A 17,852-nucleotide genomic window follows, 5' to 3' on the forward strand; every position below is an offset into this window, starting at 1 on the left:
GAGATTGGATTTATACCCCACCCTTCACTACCCAAAGGTGTCTCAGAGCGGCTTACAAACTCCTTTCCCTTCCCCTCCCCACAACAGACACCCTGTGAGGTGGGTGGGGCTGAGAGAGCTCTGACACAAACTGCTCTTTTTCAAGGACAGCTGTGCCAGAGCTTGCGACTGACCCAAGGTCACATCAGCAGGTGCAAGTGGAGGAGTGGGGAATCAAACCCAGTTCTCCCAGATTAGAGTCCGCACACTTAACCACTACACCAAACTGGCCAATAAGACAGCACTGCGCCAGATGTTCTGGCCATTTTGTATGGTGCAAATGGTCATGCTGGGGCAGAATGATGATACTGGTAGAAACTGACTGCACCAATGTGGTATAGCAAACACCTGTCTCTCTTCTACAGGTTCTTTGCATGGCTCTTCCCATAAAAAAATCTACTACGGCCATTCCCTCCCATCAAGGAGTCAGTTTCATTATCTTTCCCAGTCTCAGGTCACTTTGATTAAAATCAGAGATGAACCGAGCTTTTGCTCCCATTCCAGTGTCATAATCACCACAGGAAATGCTAGGGCTGTGATCTCTTATTTTAAGAACATAAGAACAAAGGCCCATCCAGTCCAACACTCTGTATCACACAGTGGCCAGACATACCAGGTGCCATCAGGAGGTCCATCAGTGGGGCCGGGACATTAGAAGCCCTCCCACTGTTCCCCCCCCCCCAAGCACCAAGAATACAGAGCATCACTTGCCCCAGAGCCCCTATCTATACCTTGTGGCTAATAGCCACTGATTTACCTCCTTAAGGTACTTCTTTGAAAAGGACCCACACAACAGTCCTGCTTCACTAAGGTTGCCAGACCCCCCCAGTGGAGATGTGGGTTCCCCGCTGCCAGGCCCCACTTCCCCGCTGCCCATCGGCTGGCCAGTGGGGGGAGGGAACTTACACAGAAAAAGAGGGAGATCCATCCAACGTGCAGCAATGTGTCTGCATCACTACCCACATGACCTGGAAGTGACATCATCACATCCAGGACATCAGGGCAACGCTCTGGTATTTTGGGCAAAAACTCTGTAGTGGAAGCCAGGTTGACCACTGAGTTTTTGCCCAAATACCAGAGCATCGCCTTGACATCCCAGTCGTGATGATGTCACTTCCAGGTCATGTGGGCAGTGTCATAGACACACTGCTGAACATCGCATGGGCCCCCCTGCTGCTCCCGGTAAGTCCCCCCTCCCCCCTCACAGACTCCCATAAAACAGCGATTTTGTTCTAAAAAAGCTTGTGAAGAAGAGATGTGGATGGGGAAAAGATGAATTATTCCTTGAATTCTGTTTGAACAGGGAGTGCTTTGAGAGCTCCATGGAACATGAAGGAAAGGATTTCTATATGCAGGTGGTTGGCAGTGACAGGATTTAGAATGCATTTGTACATTAAGCTATGGAAAACAGTTTTAAAACCTTGAATATATTGAAGGATTAAGGGAAGGAACACAAGCAGAATCTGAGGCCAAAGGACTCCGATCCTTTAAAAGAGCATTAAAGTGTGCTCAGTCAAAAATAAAATCTCTGGTATTTGGCTAGGGCCATAGTCTTTGAAATGAGCAGGACTTGTTCCCAAATTCATAAATATGTTTAGGACTGAGGTCAAGATGTAGGGAAGTAAACAGTAGGCTAGTGTCTTTGAGATGATTACCCTGTGTCCCAGCATCACACCCATCCCCTTTTCTTTGATGTAGGATGTATGTTATGAGTTCAGAACATCAAAAAATGTAGTATTTAAGGAGGTGGCAGTTTATACTTGCCCCCACCTGGGTGAACACAGCTCAAAAGGCTTGAGAAACTTGGTGAACACACAAAATGCAAACGGATCGATTTTTAAAACAATTAAGCTTAAAGGCATAACCCACAACTACTGATTCATACTGAAGTATGAGCAGAAAAGACAACCCAGGGCAAACCCTACTACAATCTTACATACACAATCAGTTCTGGGCAATGTTAGGAACAGCACACAAGAGATCTGCTCCTTCTATCGTTTTGTAATTACGGCTGTGAGCTGAACTTCAATAGAGGGTGGGAGCTTAATGCCTATTGTCACAGCCCACTTCAGCCATGGTGGAGGGCAAGTCACTTTACGTTCCTGCCGTATCATCGGAACAAGGCTGCTAGCTGCGTTTCACGGTGTGAAAGCTGCCCTCAATGAAATATTGGATATTTGAAACAATGCCTGTGCTGGCTGGCATCAGTCCGTACTTTGTACCTGTTCCACCTGTGAAAGCAACTTCTGCTAAGTGTGCTGAAATAGATCAAGATAAGAATCTCCTTAGGCCGCATTCCCCCATCCCCCACCCACCCCCACCCCGGCATTTCCATTCCAATAACCATAAAGTGTAAAAGTCTCCACTTCATGCAAGTGCTAATTGAAAGTGAGGCTGCACAGGAATGCAAAAGAGACCTTTCCTTAATGGGAATAAGTTGGGTAAGTCAGGAGAGGTTAATTAGTCACTGTTTGAATATATACAGCCAGTTCACTCGTATACTTCGGAGGCATCATGTAATCCACAGAGCTGGAAAGATTTCCAGCAATGACCGAAAATGTATGCCGTTTTTCCTAAATCAGGGTGGGCCAGCCTGTGACATGGGTACCACAAGTAGCACATGGCGTAGGCATTTGTGTTCAACCTGCATGGCTGCAGGAGGGAACCTCGTGCCTCTTTATGTGAAATGATTCGACCTTGCGCACCTGCTTGCTTCTCCCATGCCACAGTGCTGTCTGTTCTGTGGCACAATAGACTAGTGGGGGGGGTTCCAAAGCTGGGCTGTTTTTGTGGCAGGAACTACTTTACATATTAGGCGACACACCCCTAATGTAGCCAATCCTCCAAGAGCTTACAGAGCTCTTCTTACAGGGGCTACTGTGAGCTCTTCGAGGATTGGCTACATTAGGGGTGTGTCGCCTAATATGCAAAGGAGTTCCTGCGACAAAAAGAGCCATCCATCCATCCATCCATCCATCCATCCATCCATCCATCCATCCATCACAGTGGCACTGTCTTCATACTTTACTTGTGGCAAGATTCCAATGGTTATATGAGCTGGGAAGGCTAATGTCCAATCCTCTGTAGCCTAATCACTCAATTATTTTTAGGTTTAACTTAGATTTATTCAACTCTCTGTGTGTGTGTTTTTCCTGGCACATCTAGCACACTGGTTGCATGATTAGCTCTCCTTAAGTAGAATTGCTAGTGTTCCTAAACTGAACTGAACAAACCAAAAAAAATCTGTACATCTCATTGCAGATACACAATGTGTGAATATGTCAGCTTAAAAGTACATTAGTTTGCTATGGTATACATTGAATCTTTGGTTGGAAAAATGTCTTGAGTTGCTTGAGTAAGACCTCGGCCGGTATTGTTCTTACAGGTCAAGAAACATTTGGTTAGTATATGTTCAAGAATATTGATTGGTATCTGCATGGTTATCTCTTCATTAAGCACACTCTCTAGTGAATGTTGAGCAGTTCAGTCTGCTACTTTGGGCTTGTCTCATTTAGAGAGGGACATATTAAAAGCAGGGTAACACATCTTATTTTACTGCTATGTTGTTGTTGTTCAGTCGCACAGTTGAGTCCGACTCTTCACAACCCCATGGACCAGATCACGCCAGGCCTTCCTGTCTTCCGCCGTCCTCTGAAGTTTGCTCAATTTCATGTTCGTTGCATCTATGACACTGTCTAACCATCTCATCCTTTGCCGTCCCCGTCTTCTTTGACCTTCAATCCTTCCCAGCATCAGGGTCTTCTCCAGTGAGTGCTCCCTTCTCATTTGGTGGCCAAAGTATTTGAGCTTCAGTTTCATTATCTAGCCTTCCAGGGAACAGTCAGGGTTGATTTCTTTTAGGATTGACTGATTTGATCTCCTTGCAGTCCAAGGGACTCTCAAGAGTCTTCTCCAGCACCATAGTTCAAAAGAATCTATTCTTCGGCGCTCGGCCTTCCTTATAGTCCAACTCTTGCAGCCATACATGACTCCTGGGAATACCATTGCTTTGACCATGCGGACTTTTGTTGGCAGGGTGATGTCTCTACTTTTTATCATGCTGTTTAGATTCGCCATCACTTTCCTCCCAAGGAGCAGGCGTCTTTTAATTTCATGGCTGCTGTCACAGTCTGCAGTGATCTGGGATCCCAGGAACATGAAGTCTGTCACTACTTCCACGACTTCCCCTTCTATACTTCTATACTTATACTTTACCACTATACTTATATTTAAAATACCAGTCAGTTCAAATAACATGACTACTTTTGCTAAATTGTTGTGAGTACAAGTAAAAAAGATGTGGCTCTGTATTTGGTGTGTACATTTCTCTGAGTGGTACTCCCACAAAGTAGAGAGAAAGAAGTCCAAATGACACATACGAATTTGCCCTGGGTAATTAACAGTCATTTGCCACAGTGAAAACTGAAAGTACTGTTAGAACTTATTTTATAGTAGGGCTGGTAGAGTTACAGCGCAATCCGAAGAAGAGCTATGTACTTCCACTGAAGGCGTTCAGCCTAGAATAGGATGTAACCCTGTTTTGCGTACAGAGTTATTTGAAATGATTCAATGGTAAGATTTTGTTCATGGTTAGATTATGACTCATTGCTAGGGGTTCGGAAAGAGTTGTTCCCACGATCAGATTGTCTACAGTCCCTGTACTTCACTCGTTGTGATGTTTTGCTTGGGAAACGTTTCTTCACCACATTTTCTCTCTACTTGTGGCACACTGATGTTCAGATGTAATGCTGTTTCGTGGTTTGGTGCGATGCGAACAAGCCTATGTGCTTCCTCCTCTTCCTTTCCCTCCCTCCTTCATTTGTCCACTCAGAGGCCCAATCTGCATCTAGCATTTGCTCCGCTCTCTTACCAAACCCACCCTGAAACAGAAATTCCCACCTGCATTGCACGCCACTTTCACTTTGATCGATTGTCGAATTTTATAGACGTGTCCAGACTGCATGCTGCTTTCACTTTGTTTGATCTCTGGTTTTATGGAGGCTGTCTGCACAGATTTATGGCCATTTTATGGCCATTTTATGGCCATTGAGGGGTGACTCTGCAGTCAGGACAGTGTTGGCCCGGAGTAGTTGAATGTGGTTTTGAGCCGCATCTTTTTCTGTTCCCGTGTGGGTTTGGTACAACAACGGAGCAAACGTTAGATGCAAATTGGGCCTTAAACCCAGGCTAATGCTGTACTGACTGCACAGTCACCCCCGAATGGCCATAAAATGGCCAAAAATCTATGCAGACGGCCAGGGGTCGTTTTGTAGAAAAAGAGCTAGGGGAACTCATTAGCATAACTCATTAGCATATGCCACACCCCCTGACATCACTGGAAGTGTGTCATAAGGCCACACCCCTTGACATCACCGGAAGTGTGTCATAAGGCCACACACCCTGCCCCCAACGGTCTCGGCCGCCGGTGCCAGCCTTGCAGCTCCACTGCCGAGCCCCATGAGGGGCCCGGCGGTGGACCTGCAAGGCCGGCGGGAGGGCAAGGAAGACCTGCGGAGGCCCTCCCTGGCTCCAGGCAGGCAGGGGTGGGGAGAGGCAGGGAAGAAGCAACTTACCCTCCCTCTTCTCCTGCCACCTCCTGGCTGAATGAGGGCCGGAAGCGGGGCGGCCGGAAGCAGGGGGCGGGGCTTTGTCATGTGCCCCACCCCCTGTACCTCACCCGGGGGAACTGCGATCCCCCGCGATCCCCCCCGAAATGACCTCTGCAGATGGCCACCATAAAACCAGAGATCAAATGACATGAAAGCGGCATGCAGTCTGGACGCTGCCATAAAATTGGACACTCAATCCAAGTGAAAGTGGCATGCAATGCAGGTGGGGATTTCTGTTCCAGGGTGGGTTTGGTAAGACAGTGGAGCAAATGCTGGATGCAGATTCGGTCAGAGTCTGGTAGCAGCTACCCCTTTAGCACTTTAGACCTGGCTTGGATGGGAAGCAAAATAACATAGATCCCTCATTCAGATGTGATTGCAAATGATGGGTTGTGCTTTGAGAAAACAAGCAGGGCTTCCCATTGCAAGATGGGAAATTCCTGGAGATTTGGGGGTGGACCTGGGGATCTCAGCAGGGATTTGATGCCATAGGAGTCCACTCTCCAAAGCAGCCATTGACTCAAGGGGAACTGATTTCTGGTAGTCCAGAAATCCGCTGTAATTCTGGGAGATCTCCAGGCCACACCGGGAGATTGGCAATCCTAGCACTGAGGAGAGAGGTGGAGCAGGGAGCACTTGAGCACAGGGCTTGGTGGTATCAGTGCAGAAGCAAAATTACTGGAACGGTGATAATGTTTGGAGCACAACTTGATAGAAGGCCAGCATCTATTGTTGGAATTGTGATGAGCAGGGGTCATTTTGTAGAAAAAGAGGTGCAGGAGCCTATTAGCATAACTCATTAGCATGACTTATTTGCATATGCCACACCCCCTGACATCACCGGAAGTGTGTCAGAAGGCAACACCCACTGCTCAGCCGCCACTGGACTGTTTTGGATTGCTAGCTATGGGGGGGGGGGGAGCGGGGAGAATTTGTCTGCGCTCGCAGAGGAGGGAGAGCTTGTACCTGAATAAAACTTGGTCTTAAAGGTCACACTGGACTGTTTTGGACCGGGGGGGGGGCGGGGGAAGCTCTGCAACTTACCTGGCTGCTTCTTGCTCTGACTGAGGGCTGCTGGGAGCAGGGGGTGGGGCTTGTTGCATGTGCCCGCCCCCTGGGCTCCTTACTGCCAGAGTCCACTCTCCAAAACACCAGAAGTGTGGGCTCCTTACTGCCAGAGCTCTGCTCCTGTGTGCTCATGCAGGAAATGACCCCTGGTGATGAGGCATATGAGGGAAGACCAACAAATCATCACTTAGTTAATCAGAGGTGTGATGCTGCCATGACTTTGCTGGCACTTCTATTTTTGTACCACATCACTGGCACATAAACACACAAGAGGATTCCAACGGATACAGAGCACTAATGGGGAGGTTCGCTTAGGGATGCTCAGACAACAATGTTAAGCCACATGTCAATGAAAGCCAATCTGGCCTCTTCACACTCTACACAGCAACAGAGGAAGAATAGCTGAAGCCAAAAAGTTCAGCCAATAGTTTATTCAAATACTTGGATCTCATTGGTAACCTAATATTGGAATGCCAGCCCCCTGGAGCTTGCCTGATGCCTAACTTTTCTTTCCTTTAGGCACCAAGCCAAACCATTTCTTGTTACCCAGGCTTTTAATTGAGGGGTTGCATCTTTTTAAGCTCTTTTATGGTCCCTTAAGATTAAGATTAAGAAGCTGTGGTGGCTCAAGTGGTTAAGACACTGAACTGCAGGCTGTGGAAGGTCAGTAGTTCAGCAGTTTGAGACCCGGGTGCCGCATGATGGAGTGAGCTCCCATCTCTAGTTCCAGCTCCTGCCAACCTAGCAGTTCGAAAGCAAGAAATTGCAAGTAGGGGAAGGAAGTTGAATAACAAAGAAGATCAAGATTTTTTTGACGAATTGGATGACTTTAAATTGTACTTGGAAAAAAACTGGGATGTAAAACAAAATTTACTATGTATGGAACAATATTGAGTCAAAATGTGTTATCTAGTTAAATTGTGTTATCTAGTTAAATTGTGATATCTAGTTAAATTGTGATATCTATACTGGAATTTTGAAGTAAAAGGGGGAAGCATTGCGGGAAGCCACTGGTGGGAAGGGAGGGAAGGGAGGGAACTTTGGTTAAGTGAAAATGTTTTAAATATATGATTACCTTTAAGAGAAAATAAAAATTGTTTTAACCAAAAAAAAAGATTGTTTTATTAATATTATTGTAGGCTGTTTTGTGTTTGCTTAATGCTGTTTTTATGCCCTGGCTTGTTTTTAACTATATGTTTGGTTCAGGCATATTGTTTTCCTTACCAACCACCTCAAACAAGGTCTCTGAAGAAGTGGCATATAAACTGATAAATAAAGACACCTTGGCCACAAATTTGTACATCCGCGCAATACTAACTGTTGATATATATCATGCAAGAAACTGAATATATAGAGGAACATTCATATTTGCAGGTTACATGAGGAAGCTGAGAAAACATGTCCCTGCTTGACGTTTAGGGCTTTCAAGTGATAACAGCTCTCTTAAGAGCAACTTTGGATGTTAAGGCTGGCAGTGAATACATTGCATATGAGCAGGGGTCATTTCGTAGAAAAAGAGCTAGGGGAACTCATTAGCATAAGTCATTAGCATATGCCACATCCCCTGACATCACCGGAAGTGTGTCATAAGGCCACACCCCCTGACATCACCGGAAATGTGTCATAAGGCCACACACCTCGCCCCCAACGGTCCCGGCCGCCGGTGCCGGCCTTGCAGCTCCACTGCCGAGCCCCATGAGGGGCCCGGCGGTGGATCTGCAAGGCCAGCGGGAGTGCAAGGAAGCCCCGCGAAGGCCCTCCCTGGCCCCAGGCAGGCTGGGGTGGGGAGAGGCAGGGAGGAAGCAACTTACCCTCCCTCTTCTCCTGCCTCCTCCTGGCTGAATGAGGGCCGGAAGCGGGGCGGCCGGAAGCAGGGGGCGGGGCTTCGTCATGTGCCCCGCCCCCTACCTCACCCGGGGGAACTGTGTTCCCCCGCGTTCCCCCCCGAAATGACCTCTGCATATGAGTGAGTTGCATGCTTCTTGTTTTTCTGCTTGTATCTGTAGCAGGATCTTGCATACCTCCCATGTATGTACGTTTTGGAGTACATGCATGGGGAAGAGAGATGTGATCTTTGTTTGGATGCTAATGATATGAAAATACAGGTAGCATGACTGCCTTGCACTTCCTGTGTTTATTAATATTAATAATACTGTATCTCTTGAAGGTTGTGAAGGGGTTACTGTAACCAATGTTCCCTCTAAGCTGTGGAGTCTTGTGAGCAAAAAATCTACTTTGTGAGCTACTGGCATTAAAGTCGTGAGTGGGCGATTTGGCTACTGCATAAATTAGTTTGCTCTGGAGCCCTCCTTCCTGAGCTAAGACAAAAATGTGTGAGCTGGAGGTGAAAAAACTGTGAGCTAGCTCACACTAACTCAGCTTAGAGGGAACACTGACTGTAACCTCTATTTGAAGTTACTGTCATTTTTTTAGCTGTCTCCATTTCCAGTCATTACGTTTTGTCATCTCCCCCAACCACCCCGGATACTGGCTAACCGGATTTATACCTGTGCTTGTAACTGCAGCCCAAAATGTATCAAATCACTGCATCAGCGCTTAAGACCTATTGTTAGATGAATGACCCATGACGCAGAGAAGAAATCCCATGAAAATTTCAGTGTTTTGCAAGATGCCAGTCCGAGTTCAAGCCTTTCATTTTAATTCATTATGCTCACCTCTTCCAGGAAATGCTGCTGGGAAAAAAAATTATTTGGCTTGTTTAATCACTCTTCAAACATAAACCTAAGTATCTGTGGCTACAATCCTAAGTACACTTGACAGGGAACTTAGCGAGGCTTGTTTCTATTCTTAGAAACAGGCGGAAGACATTGTAGAATGTGATCAAATGGTCAAATGGCATTCAGAGCAGGATATCTATTAAATAAATCTATATAGACTTAAATTGATGCAAAGTTCTTGTTGGATAACCTGAAAGCTGAGCTGACACGTGTAAAGTTTGGGGCTGCAGTGGCTTTTACAGGCTTGTTCTTCCCTACCATGAGGTAAAGGGGAGCAAAGCCATATTTGTCTCAGGCCATCTCTCTATATAATAATTATGTTTTGGTTGTGGACTCTCCTGAACATTCCACACACTCCCAAATCAGTTGGCTCCCTGATCTGTCACTCAGAAGCTGTCCCTATCCACTGGCTGCATTGCCTGAGTCTTGCCTCCAATATTCTAAACAGTTTGCTGTTCCTCTCCCCCCAATAGCCAGTCAGAACACAGAGGTCACTTGCATATGTGGCCTGATTGGCCTTTGCCTCTGACATTCTAAACAGTTTGTTGTTGCTGTTGGGAGTCATTGAATGTGTCTTGAGGTAAAATACATATACCAATCTTCTCTTAAACAGTCACTGGAGTTGCCAATCTCCCTGTGGGGCCTGAAGATCTCCCAGAAATCACCGTGTTCCCGAACTACAGCACATCATTTCTCCTACAGAAAATGCCCCAGCTATTACAATGGCTGCTTTGGGCAGTGGACTCTATAGCATTATACCATGCTGAAGTCCCTCTGCACCCCAAACCCTGCCCTCCCCAGGCTCTACCCTTCAAATCTACAGGTATGGTCCTCCCCTTAGTATTGCCAGCCTCCAGGCAGCACCTGGAGATCTCCACAATCAGTTCTCCTGGAGAAAATGGCTGCTTTTGGCAACGGACCCTATGGCATTATACCCTGCTGAGGTCCCTCCCCACCCCAAACACTGCCCTACCCAGGCAGAAAGCCAGTTTGGTGTAGTGGTTAAGTGTGCGGACTCTAATCTGGGAGAACCGGGTTTGATTCCCCACTCCTCCACTTGCACCTGCTGATGTGACCTTGAGTCAGTCACAAGCTCTGGCACAGCTGTCCTTGAAAAAGAGCAGTTTGTGTCAGAGTTCTCTCAGCCCCACCCACCTCACAGGGTGTCTGTTCTTCTTCTTCTTCCCCTCAAATTTACAGGTATTTCCCAACCCAGAGTTGGCAACCCTGTAACTGGCTATGGAACCACTTTCCAGACCCTTGGAACCCAGAAGACATGGCATAGGAGGAGGTGCTTTTCTACCTTAGCTGCCACTGCATAACCTCAAATCAACATATGTCAGGGGTGGAGGGAACCATACCTGTTACCATGAAGCTGTCCTCCTATACTACCCACTTGGGGCAGCAAAATGACTTGAGACAGCCCTGCCTTATAGCGAAGCAGAAGGAAAGAAACGTGGCTTGCCTCTCTCTAATTTCCCCTTCCCTCTGCTGCCCCACCAGCCACAGCCGGGACATTCACCTGGAGTTCCCTTCTAGAGCTCGTTGTATTTCTTCCCACAACGGGCCTTACTCCTAGTTTGTGTATATTGCAGATTATATCAAAGTCTACTTAGAGGGATTTTGCTTCTCATTGCTCATATGTGGATTCTCTGCTGATTTCGAAGGAGACTTAAGAAGAAACTCCTCACAGAATGTTAAGTGGGCAAGGTTGCCAAGGGCACAAAAAAGCCTTGAGAAGAAAACTGAGAGTGACTGAGAGTTGGTCAGAGAAACTGATTCCATCTTTCTCCCAAGCAGTACGTGTTATATCAGTAAGAAATATAAGATCAGAAAAAGAAACCTGCTGGATCTGACCATTTTGGCCAACATTCTGTTTCGCAGATGAGCTAACCACGTACCCATGGGTGTGAAGACAAAGCTCTCCCCTGCTGTTGCCACTCAGCAACTGGTATTCACAGATGTACTGGCTCTGGGATTCCAACTTCACTCATTGCACATTTTAAACATGTGATGTGTCAAACATATATATCACAGGGATACTTGGCAAGGAGCCAAGATTAGCTGCAGTTCCTTGGTGGGTGTATGTTTAGTGGCAAACCCGAGTTCACCTTTCCACAGTTTTTTAAACTATCCAAAGATATATAGTGTTAAAGAGATCATTATAAGCATGCACAAATGGATGCCAATGACAGCATTCAAATACGGAATGAAAAGAATCTAGATGTGACTGTTTCCGTATTCTGGTTTTATACAATAAAGCTTAAGGTCTGCTGATTCATTACAGCTCTTTGAATGCATTCATGATTTCCCAAGTGTTGTCAATGAAGATTTAAAACCCAAGGTCTCAGCATCTCTCGCTTAAAGACAAGAAATGGGAAGTTCACTCAGTCTTATCATATGATCACATTTGTTTGTTTATTTAAAACATTTATATTCTACTTGGCTCAAGTGGTTAAGACGCTGAACTGCAGGCTGTGGAAGGTCAGTAGTTCAGCAGTTCGAGACCCGAGTTGCCGCATGACGGAGTGAGCTCCCGTCTTTAGTTCCAGCTCCTGCCAACCTAGCAGTTTGAAAGCAAGAAATTGCAAGTAGATAAATAGGTACCACTTTGGTGGGAAGGGAACAGCGTTCTGTGCGCCTTGGTGTTTAGTCATGCCGGCCACATGACTACGGAAACGTCTTCGCAGAGCGCTGGCTCTTCGGCTTTGAAACGGAGATGAGCACCGCAACCCTAGAGTCGGACTCGACTGGCTTCCGAGCAAGGGAACCTTTACCTTTACCTTGCCACTTAGAAGCAGAGGTTTGTGGCACCTTATCAACTGTACGCAGAAGCACAGAGGTAGATTCAGTACAATAAAATCGCCGAGCAATGAGATGTACAGCATCCCCAACGTCGTGCCCAGCTCAGCACCCTCATTTTAAACAAATTAAAACAAAATGCATAATAATCAGCCACATCATATCAGCCTTGTCAGGAGCTTTTATGTTGCTTTGGTTTTAATTTTGGTTTAAGTTTATACCACGCTGCAGAGGAGGTTTACAGTCATTATTAACGTGACTGACTGAGAAGCAGTTGAGATGGTTTGAATTTTTTTTTTTTAACGTCTGAACGCACTTCTCAGTTCTCTGGTGTGTAAACCGGACTCCCCTGCCTCCAAGGGTTTCCTAGTCGTTTCTGTCTTACAAAATGAAACTGATGCTAATGTTTGCTCCTGCTTCTACCAGGCCCGTAGCTGCAGGGGGCATTTCGGGGCCTGGCCCCCTGACTTCCATGCAGCCCCCAGGCCCCCCAACTCTCTGGGCCACCTGGAGGACTCCCCACCGCCGCCCCTTCCCCAAGCGCAGCTTGCTTCCCTGCATAGGCAAGCAGATTGCGAACTCTGCAGAAGTGAGTTTTTAACATTTTATTTTAATTTTGTTTTTTTATTTTGTGACGTCCGTGCCCCCCTGACCTATTTAAAGCCCCCCCCCCCGAATTACAAAATCCTGGCTCCAGCCCTGACTTCTACTGTCTTGGATGTTTCGGTGGGTGGAAGGAGTTCCATCTAGAGTGTGACTTTATACCCTTCCCCTCCTTTCTCACTGTATCCCAGGATGCCGCCTGAAATGCTATACCTGAGGGTCCCCCGTCCTCCAGAAGCACCTTTTCAGGAGGCATTCTGGGCTGGAGCAGAAGTAGGAGGTGAGAAAGTCAAGCTCCATGGACAAAAATCCTTCGTTAGTTGTTGTAGATTTTCCGGGTTGTATGGCCGTGGTCTTGGCATTGTAGGACCTGACGTTTCACCAGTAACTGTGACTGGCATCCTCAGAGGCAGGGGTCATTTCGTAGAAAAAGAGGTGCAGGAGCTCATTAGCATAACTCATTAGCATAACTTATTTGCATATGCCACACCCCATGATATCACCGGAATTGTGTCAGAAGGCAACACCCACCACTCAGGCTCCACTGGACTGTTTTGGAGAGCTAGCTATTTTTTTTGGGGGGGGGGACGTGCAGATCTGTCCTGGCAGAGGAGGGAGAGCTAGTACCTGAATAAAACTTGGTCTTAAAGGTGCCACTGGACTGTTTTGGACCGGGGGGCTGGGAGGAGCTCTGCAACTGACCTGGCTGCTTCTTGCTCTGAGGACTGCTGGGAGCAGGGGATGGGGCTTGTTGCATGTGCCCACCCCCTGGGCTCTTTACTGCCGGAGCTCCGCTCCTGTGTGCTCCTGCAGGAAATGACCCGTGCTCAGAGGTATACCACAGAAAGATGGAGTACTCTCTGTGTCAAGGTGATGCTTCTGCAGTCAGGGCTCTTTTTGTAGCAGAAACTCCTTTGCATATTAGGCGACATACCCCTAATGTAGCCAATCCTCCAAGAGCTTACATATCTCTTCTTACAGGGGCTACTGTAAACTCTTGTAGGATTGGCTACATTAGGGGTGTGTCACCTAATATGCAAAGGAGTTCCTGCTACAAAAAGAGCCCTGCTTCTGCTTATGGAAATATTTGCCATTATTTGCCAAAAATCCTTCTGCTTATGGAAATATTTGCCAATATTTGCCAAAAATCCTTCTGCTTATGGAAATATTCGCCTGGATCCAAGCTTTGAATCAAGTACATGTAATAAATGTGTCATGGCCAGCCACTTTCCTTTATTGCCGTAGACAAGGCCCAGTCTTCTGTGATTTCAGTAACTGAGGCCACAAACCATTGTCTTTTCACGGGTGGCGTAATAGTGAAGATAAGTAAGGAAGATACAGGTGCCTTTGAAATGAATCGACACGGATAAAGACGTTGAGACAGAAATCCGGTTTCTAACCTGAAACTGATTGATCTAGAAGGGTGTCACAAGCTGAACTCTGCATAGCTTGTTGCACTGCATTATTGTTGCCCTTCGTACGAGGAGCCCTACTCAGTAGTGATAGAGACAGGTTGGTTACCTTACCTGAGGTGGGTTGCAGGGAGAAAAAAAAACTAGTTAGGCTGGTTGAAACTGGATAGGTGGGAAGCTGAGATAGGGGAAAGGATCTACAAATGATGATCTTATCTTATCCCTGTGTGGTAAAGCTTATCTTTGCTATGTCTGTGTTGCCTAAGGTTGTCAGAGGGGCAATATGGTAAATGTCACTGGTGTTTCAAATGAATGGTGGGAAGGTGGCCCCAGTCAGATTTCCATACCTCTGTGCTGATGTCTGAGTCTCCAGAAGCGTCCTTTGAACTCTTGAGTTAGGTGGCCCTCACGGCCCGCAAGATCGTCGTGCCTCATTTTTCAACCCTGACTGCGGAGACGGAGAAATCACTCCTCTGATGTTAAAAAAACGTTTGTTCTTTTCCCCCTGTCTAAGATTTCCGCGAAAGAAATATCTCTGAGGAGATCACAGACGTTAGCAGCTGTATCAGAAACACAGTGAAGGACAAAACTGGCAACCATTTTTTTTTTTTGGTCATGTAGTAGTAAAAGTAGAGACATCTCCCTGCCAACAAAAGTCCGCATGGTCCAAGCAATGGTATTCCCAGTAGTCATGTATGGCTGCGAGAGTTGGACTATAAGGAAGGCCGAGCGCAGAAGAATAGAGTCTTTTGAACTATGGTGCTGGAGAAGACTCTTGAGAGTCCCTTGGACTGCAAGAAGATCAAATCAGTCAATCCTAACAGAAATCAACCCAGACTGTTCCCTGGAAGACCAGATGATGAAACTGAAGCTCAGATACTTTGGCCACCCAATGAGAAGGGAGCACTCCCTGGAGAAGACCCTGATGCTGGGAAAGATTGAAGGTCAAAGAAGACGGGGACGGCAAAGGGTGAGATGGTTGGACAGTGTCATGGATGCAACGAACATGAAATTGAGCGGGCTTCGGAGAATGGCAGAAGACAGGAAGGCTTGGCATGATCTGGTCCATGGGGTCGCGAGGAGTCGGACTCGACTGTGCTACTGAACAAAAAAAAAATTAGTAGCCTAGGTTCAAAATGATTGTTTTCGAACTTATATAAGGCTTGCCTAATGGACTGGATGGGAGCGAAGGCGGCATGGGATAACCCAATCTCGTCATATCTTGGAAGCTAAGCAGGGTCAGTACTGAGGCTGCCAGAACTTTTGAGGCTTCGACCCCAGCCCCGCCCCCAGCCCCATGCCCAAGCCTCCTCACCCACACCTTCTCCCTTCTAGGGTTGCCAGGTCCATCTTTGTCCCAAGCGGTGGACTTGGGAAAGGAATTCCTGGAGGGGGCAAGGCACCCCCAACATGATGACATCCCGTTAGGGATGTCCCGGCTCCAAGCCCCGCCCCCGCGGGGACGGTCCCAACGGGCCCCGCGCGCCCAGTCTCCGAGCAGCATTGCTGCTTAGAGATCAGGCACATGGGGCCGTTTTGCCCCATGCACCTGCACTTAAAGGGTTCCCTTTAAGTACACGCAGCTGGAGGGCCCCTCGTGCTCAATCAGGAGCGGGGCCCACAGCCACTCCTCTCTCTCAAGAGAGAAGGGAGAGGGGTGGTTGCGCGTGTTGGGGTTAGGGGCAGGGCTTCCCCCACTGGCCAGCTGGCTGGCAGTGGGTTGAGCCCCCCCCATTTTATTTATTTATTCAATTTATTCATTTACGGGATATGATGGACCCAGCTCTAATACTGCTTAATCTTTGGCCAACAGACAACTATTCTTCAAATACTAAACAACTGATTAACATCTTGATTACAGCAGCCAAAGCTCTTATTGCAAAAAAAATGGAAAGATAAACAGATACCTACTATTACCCAGTGGATTCATAATATTTGGAATTTCTTTTTATTGGAAAAAAAATTCTATTTATAATACTACGCATCAAAACAAATTTGAATTTTATAATCCTTTAGATAAATGGAACCCTATCTTGGACAAAATTACAATCGACAAATTCGACTGGGAAAGAATCTCCAATGCTAAATACCAAATTATGCTATATGGCCAATAATTGTATTATTTTCTTTTTGGTTTTAATTACCAGAGGTTATGGTAATTTTAACAAGAATATGAAGATAAATATGCTGTCTTAATTTTTGTTTGAATATAAACGTTAACTAGTATTTTATAGAATTGTATACTATATAAGAACCTTGAAAGTATGTTGTTTATTGCTTTCTATACTAATTTGTTACAAACTATTTTCAATAAACATTTTTGTTGTGAAATTTATTTATTCGATTTATATCCCGCCCTACCCACATGCGGGCTCAGGGCGGCTTACAACATTGGCACATTGCCGATAAAACCATATAACATTATAAAACACTACGATATAGGATTATAAAACATAGAAACATAAAAACGTAAGGTGCTATTAGTCATATAGTTCTTATTTGCGGTGGCATACTGGATATGTCTCCAGCTGTTGAGTTCAGTTCAGTGTCGTCCTGAGTCACTCAGTGTAATGAACCAGATGTTGAAACTGAGGGCTGGGCTCGTTGATGGTATTAGTGGGGCGGCTCCTAATCGAAAGCCTCGCGGAAGAGCTCCGTCTTGCAGGCCCTGCGGAGCTGTAATAGGTCCCACAGGGCCCTGATCTCTTCCAGGAGCTCATTCCTGGAACCCAAAAGTGGGTAACCCCTGCCAAACGGGGGGGGCGGGGTCTAGCAACCTTACTCCCTTCTCTCTTTAAATTTTGCAAAGGGGATGGAGGGGGCAGCTGTGGGCACACAGGGGCCCACTGGCTGGAAGCATTTAAAGGGTCTCTTTAAGTGCTTCCAGCCATTGGGGACTGGCCTCCTGGTCCCACTCTCCAAGCAACATTGCTGTTTGGATATTGTGCGTGGGGCCCCACTGGCTGGAAGCGCTTAAAGGGTTGCCACTTGGAGTTCAGGCACACGGCCGGCAGCTGCTTCTCTCTCTCCCCTCTTGCAAGATCTAAATACTCTGGGTATTCCAATTTATGCTGGAAATGTAAAATGAATATAGGGACCTTTTACCATATGTGGTGGAAATGTAGTAAAATATAAGGTTATTGGAAAATGGTGCGAAAGATAATTCAGGAAATTCTAGGGAAAAAATTAGCATTAAAACCAGAAATATATTTGTTAAATATAATCCCGGATGGATATAATGTGCAAGAATCATATTTATTAGTTTATATAATAACTGCTGCTCGATTATTACTGGCTTAAAAATTGGAAATCTGAAATAATACCCTCTAAAGAAGAATTGACATTGAAGATATTAGAATTAGCGCAAATTGATAATTTGAGTTTGACATTACAAAACCAAAATGAGAAGGTACATGCGAAGAGATGGTTAAAGGTGTATAATTGGTTAGAAGACTTGTTAAGTGTATAATGACTCTACTATATATGTAAAGGAACACAGATGGAATGTCTGATTTGTAAAACTGAAAATAAATAAATAAATAAATAAATAAATAAAGGGCCCTCCACCTGATTGGTGGGCC

The 17,852-nt window shown here is 46.2% G+C and overlaps 1 protein-coding gene across 1 annotated transcript in view; it reads right to left on the minus strand.

Moving 5' to 3' along the window:
* LOC107118487 (mucin-5AC-like) overlaps positions 1-14,706 on the minus strand; it is a 120,210-nt gene extending 105,504 nt beyond the window's left edge. Inside the window, exon 1 of the mRNA XM_015420840.1 lies at positions 14,619-14,706. Coding sequence (XP_015276326.1) covers positions 14,619-14,706 — 88 coding nt within the window. The remainder of the gene's footprint in view (positions 1-14,618) is intronic.
* Between the last annotated feature and the right edge of the window lie 3,146 nt (positions 14,707-17,852).

Source organism: Gekko japonicus, unplaced genomic scaffold (genome assembly GCF_001447785.1).
Source record: "Gekko japonicus isolate JY-2015 unplaced genomic scaffold, Gekko_japonicus_V1.1 scaffold2153, whole genome shotgun sequence".
In the NCBI taxonomy this organism is placed as follows: domain Eukaryota; kingdom Metazoa; phylum Chordata; class Lepidosauria; order Squamata; family Gekkonidae; genus Gekko; species Gekko japonicus.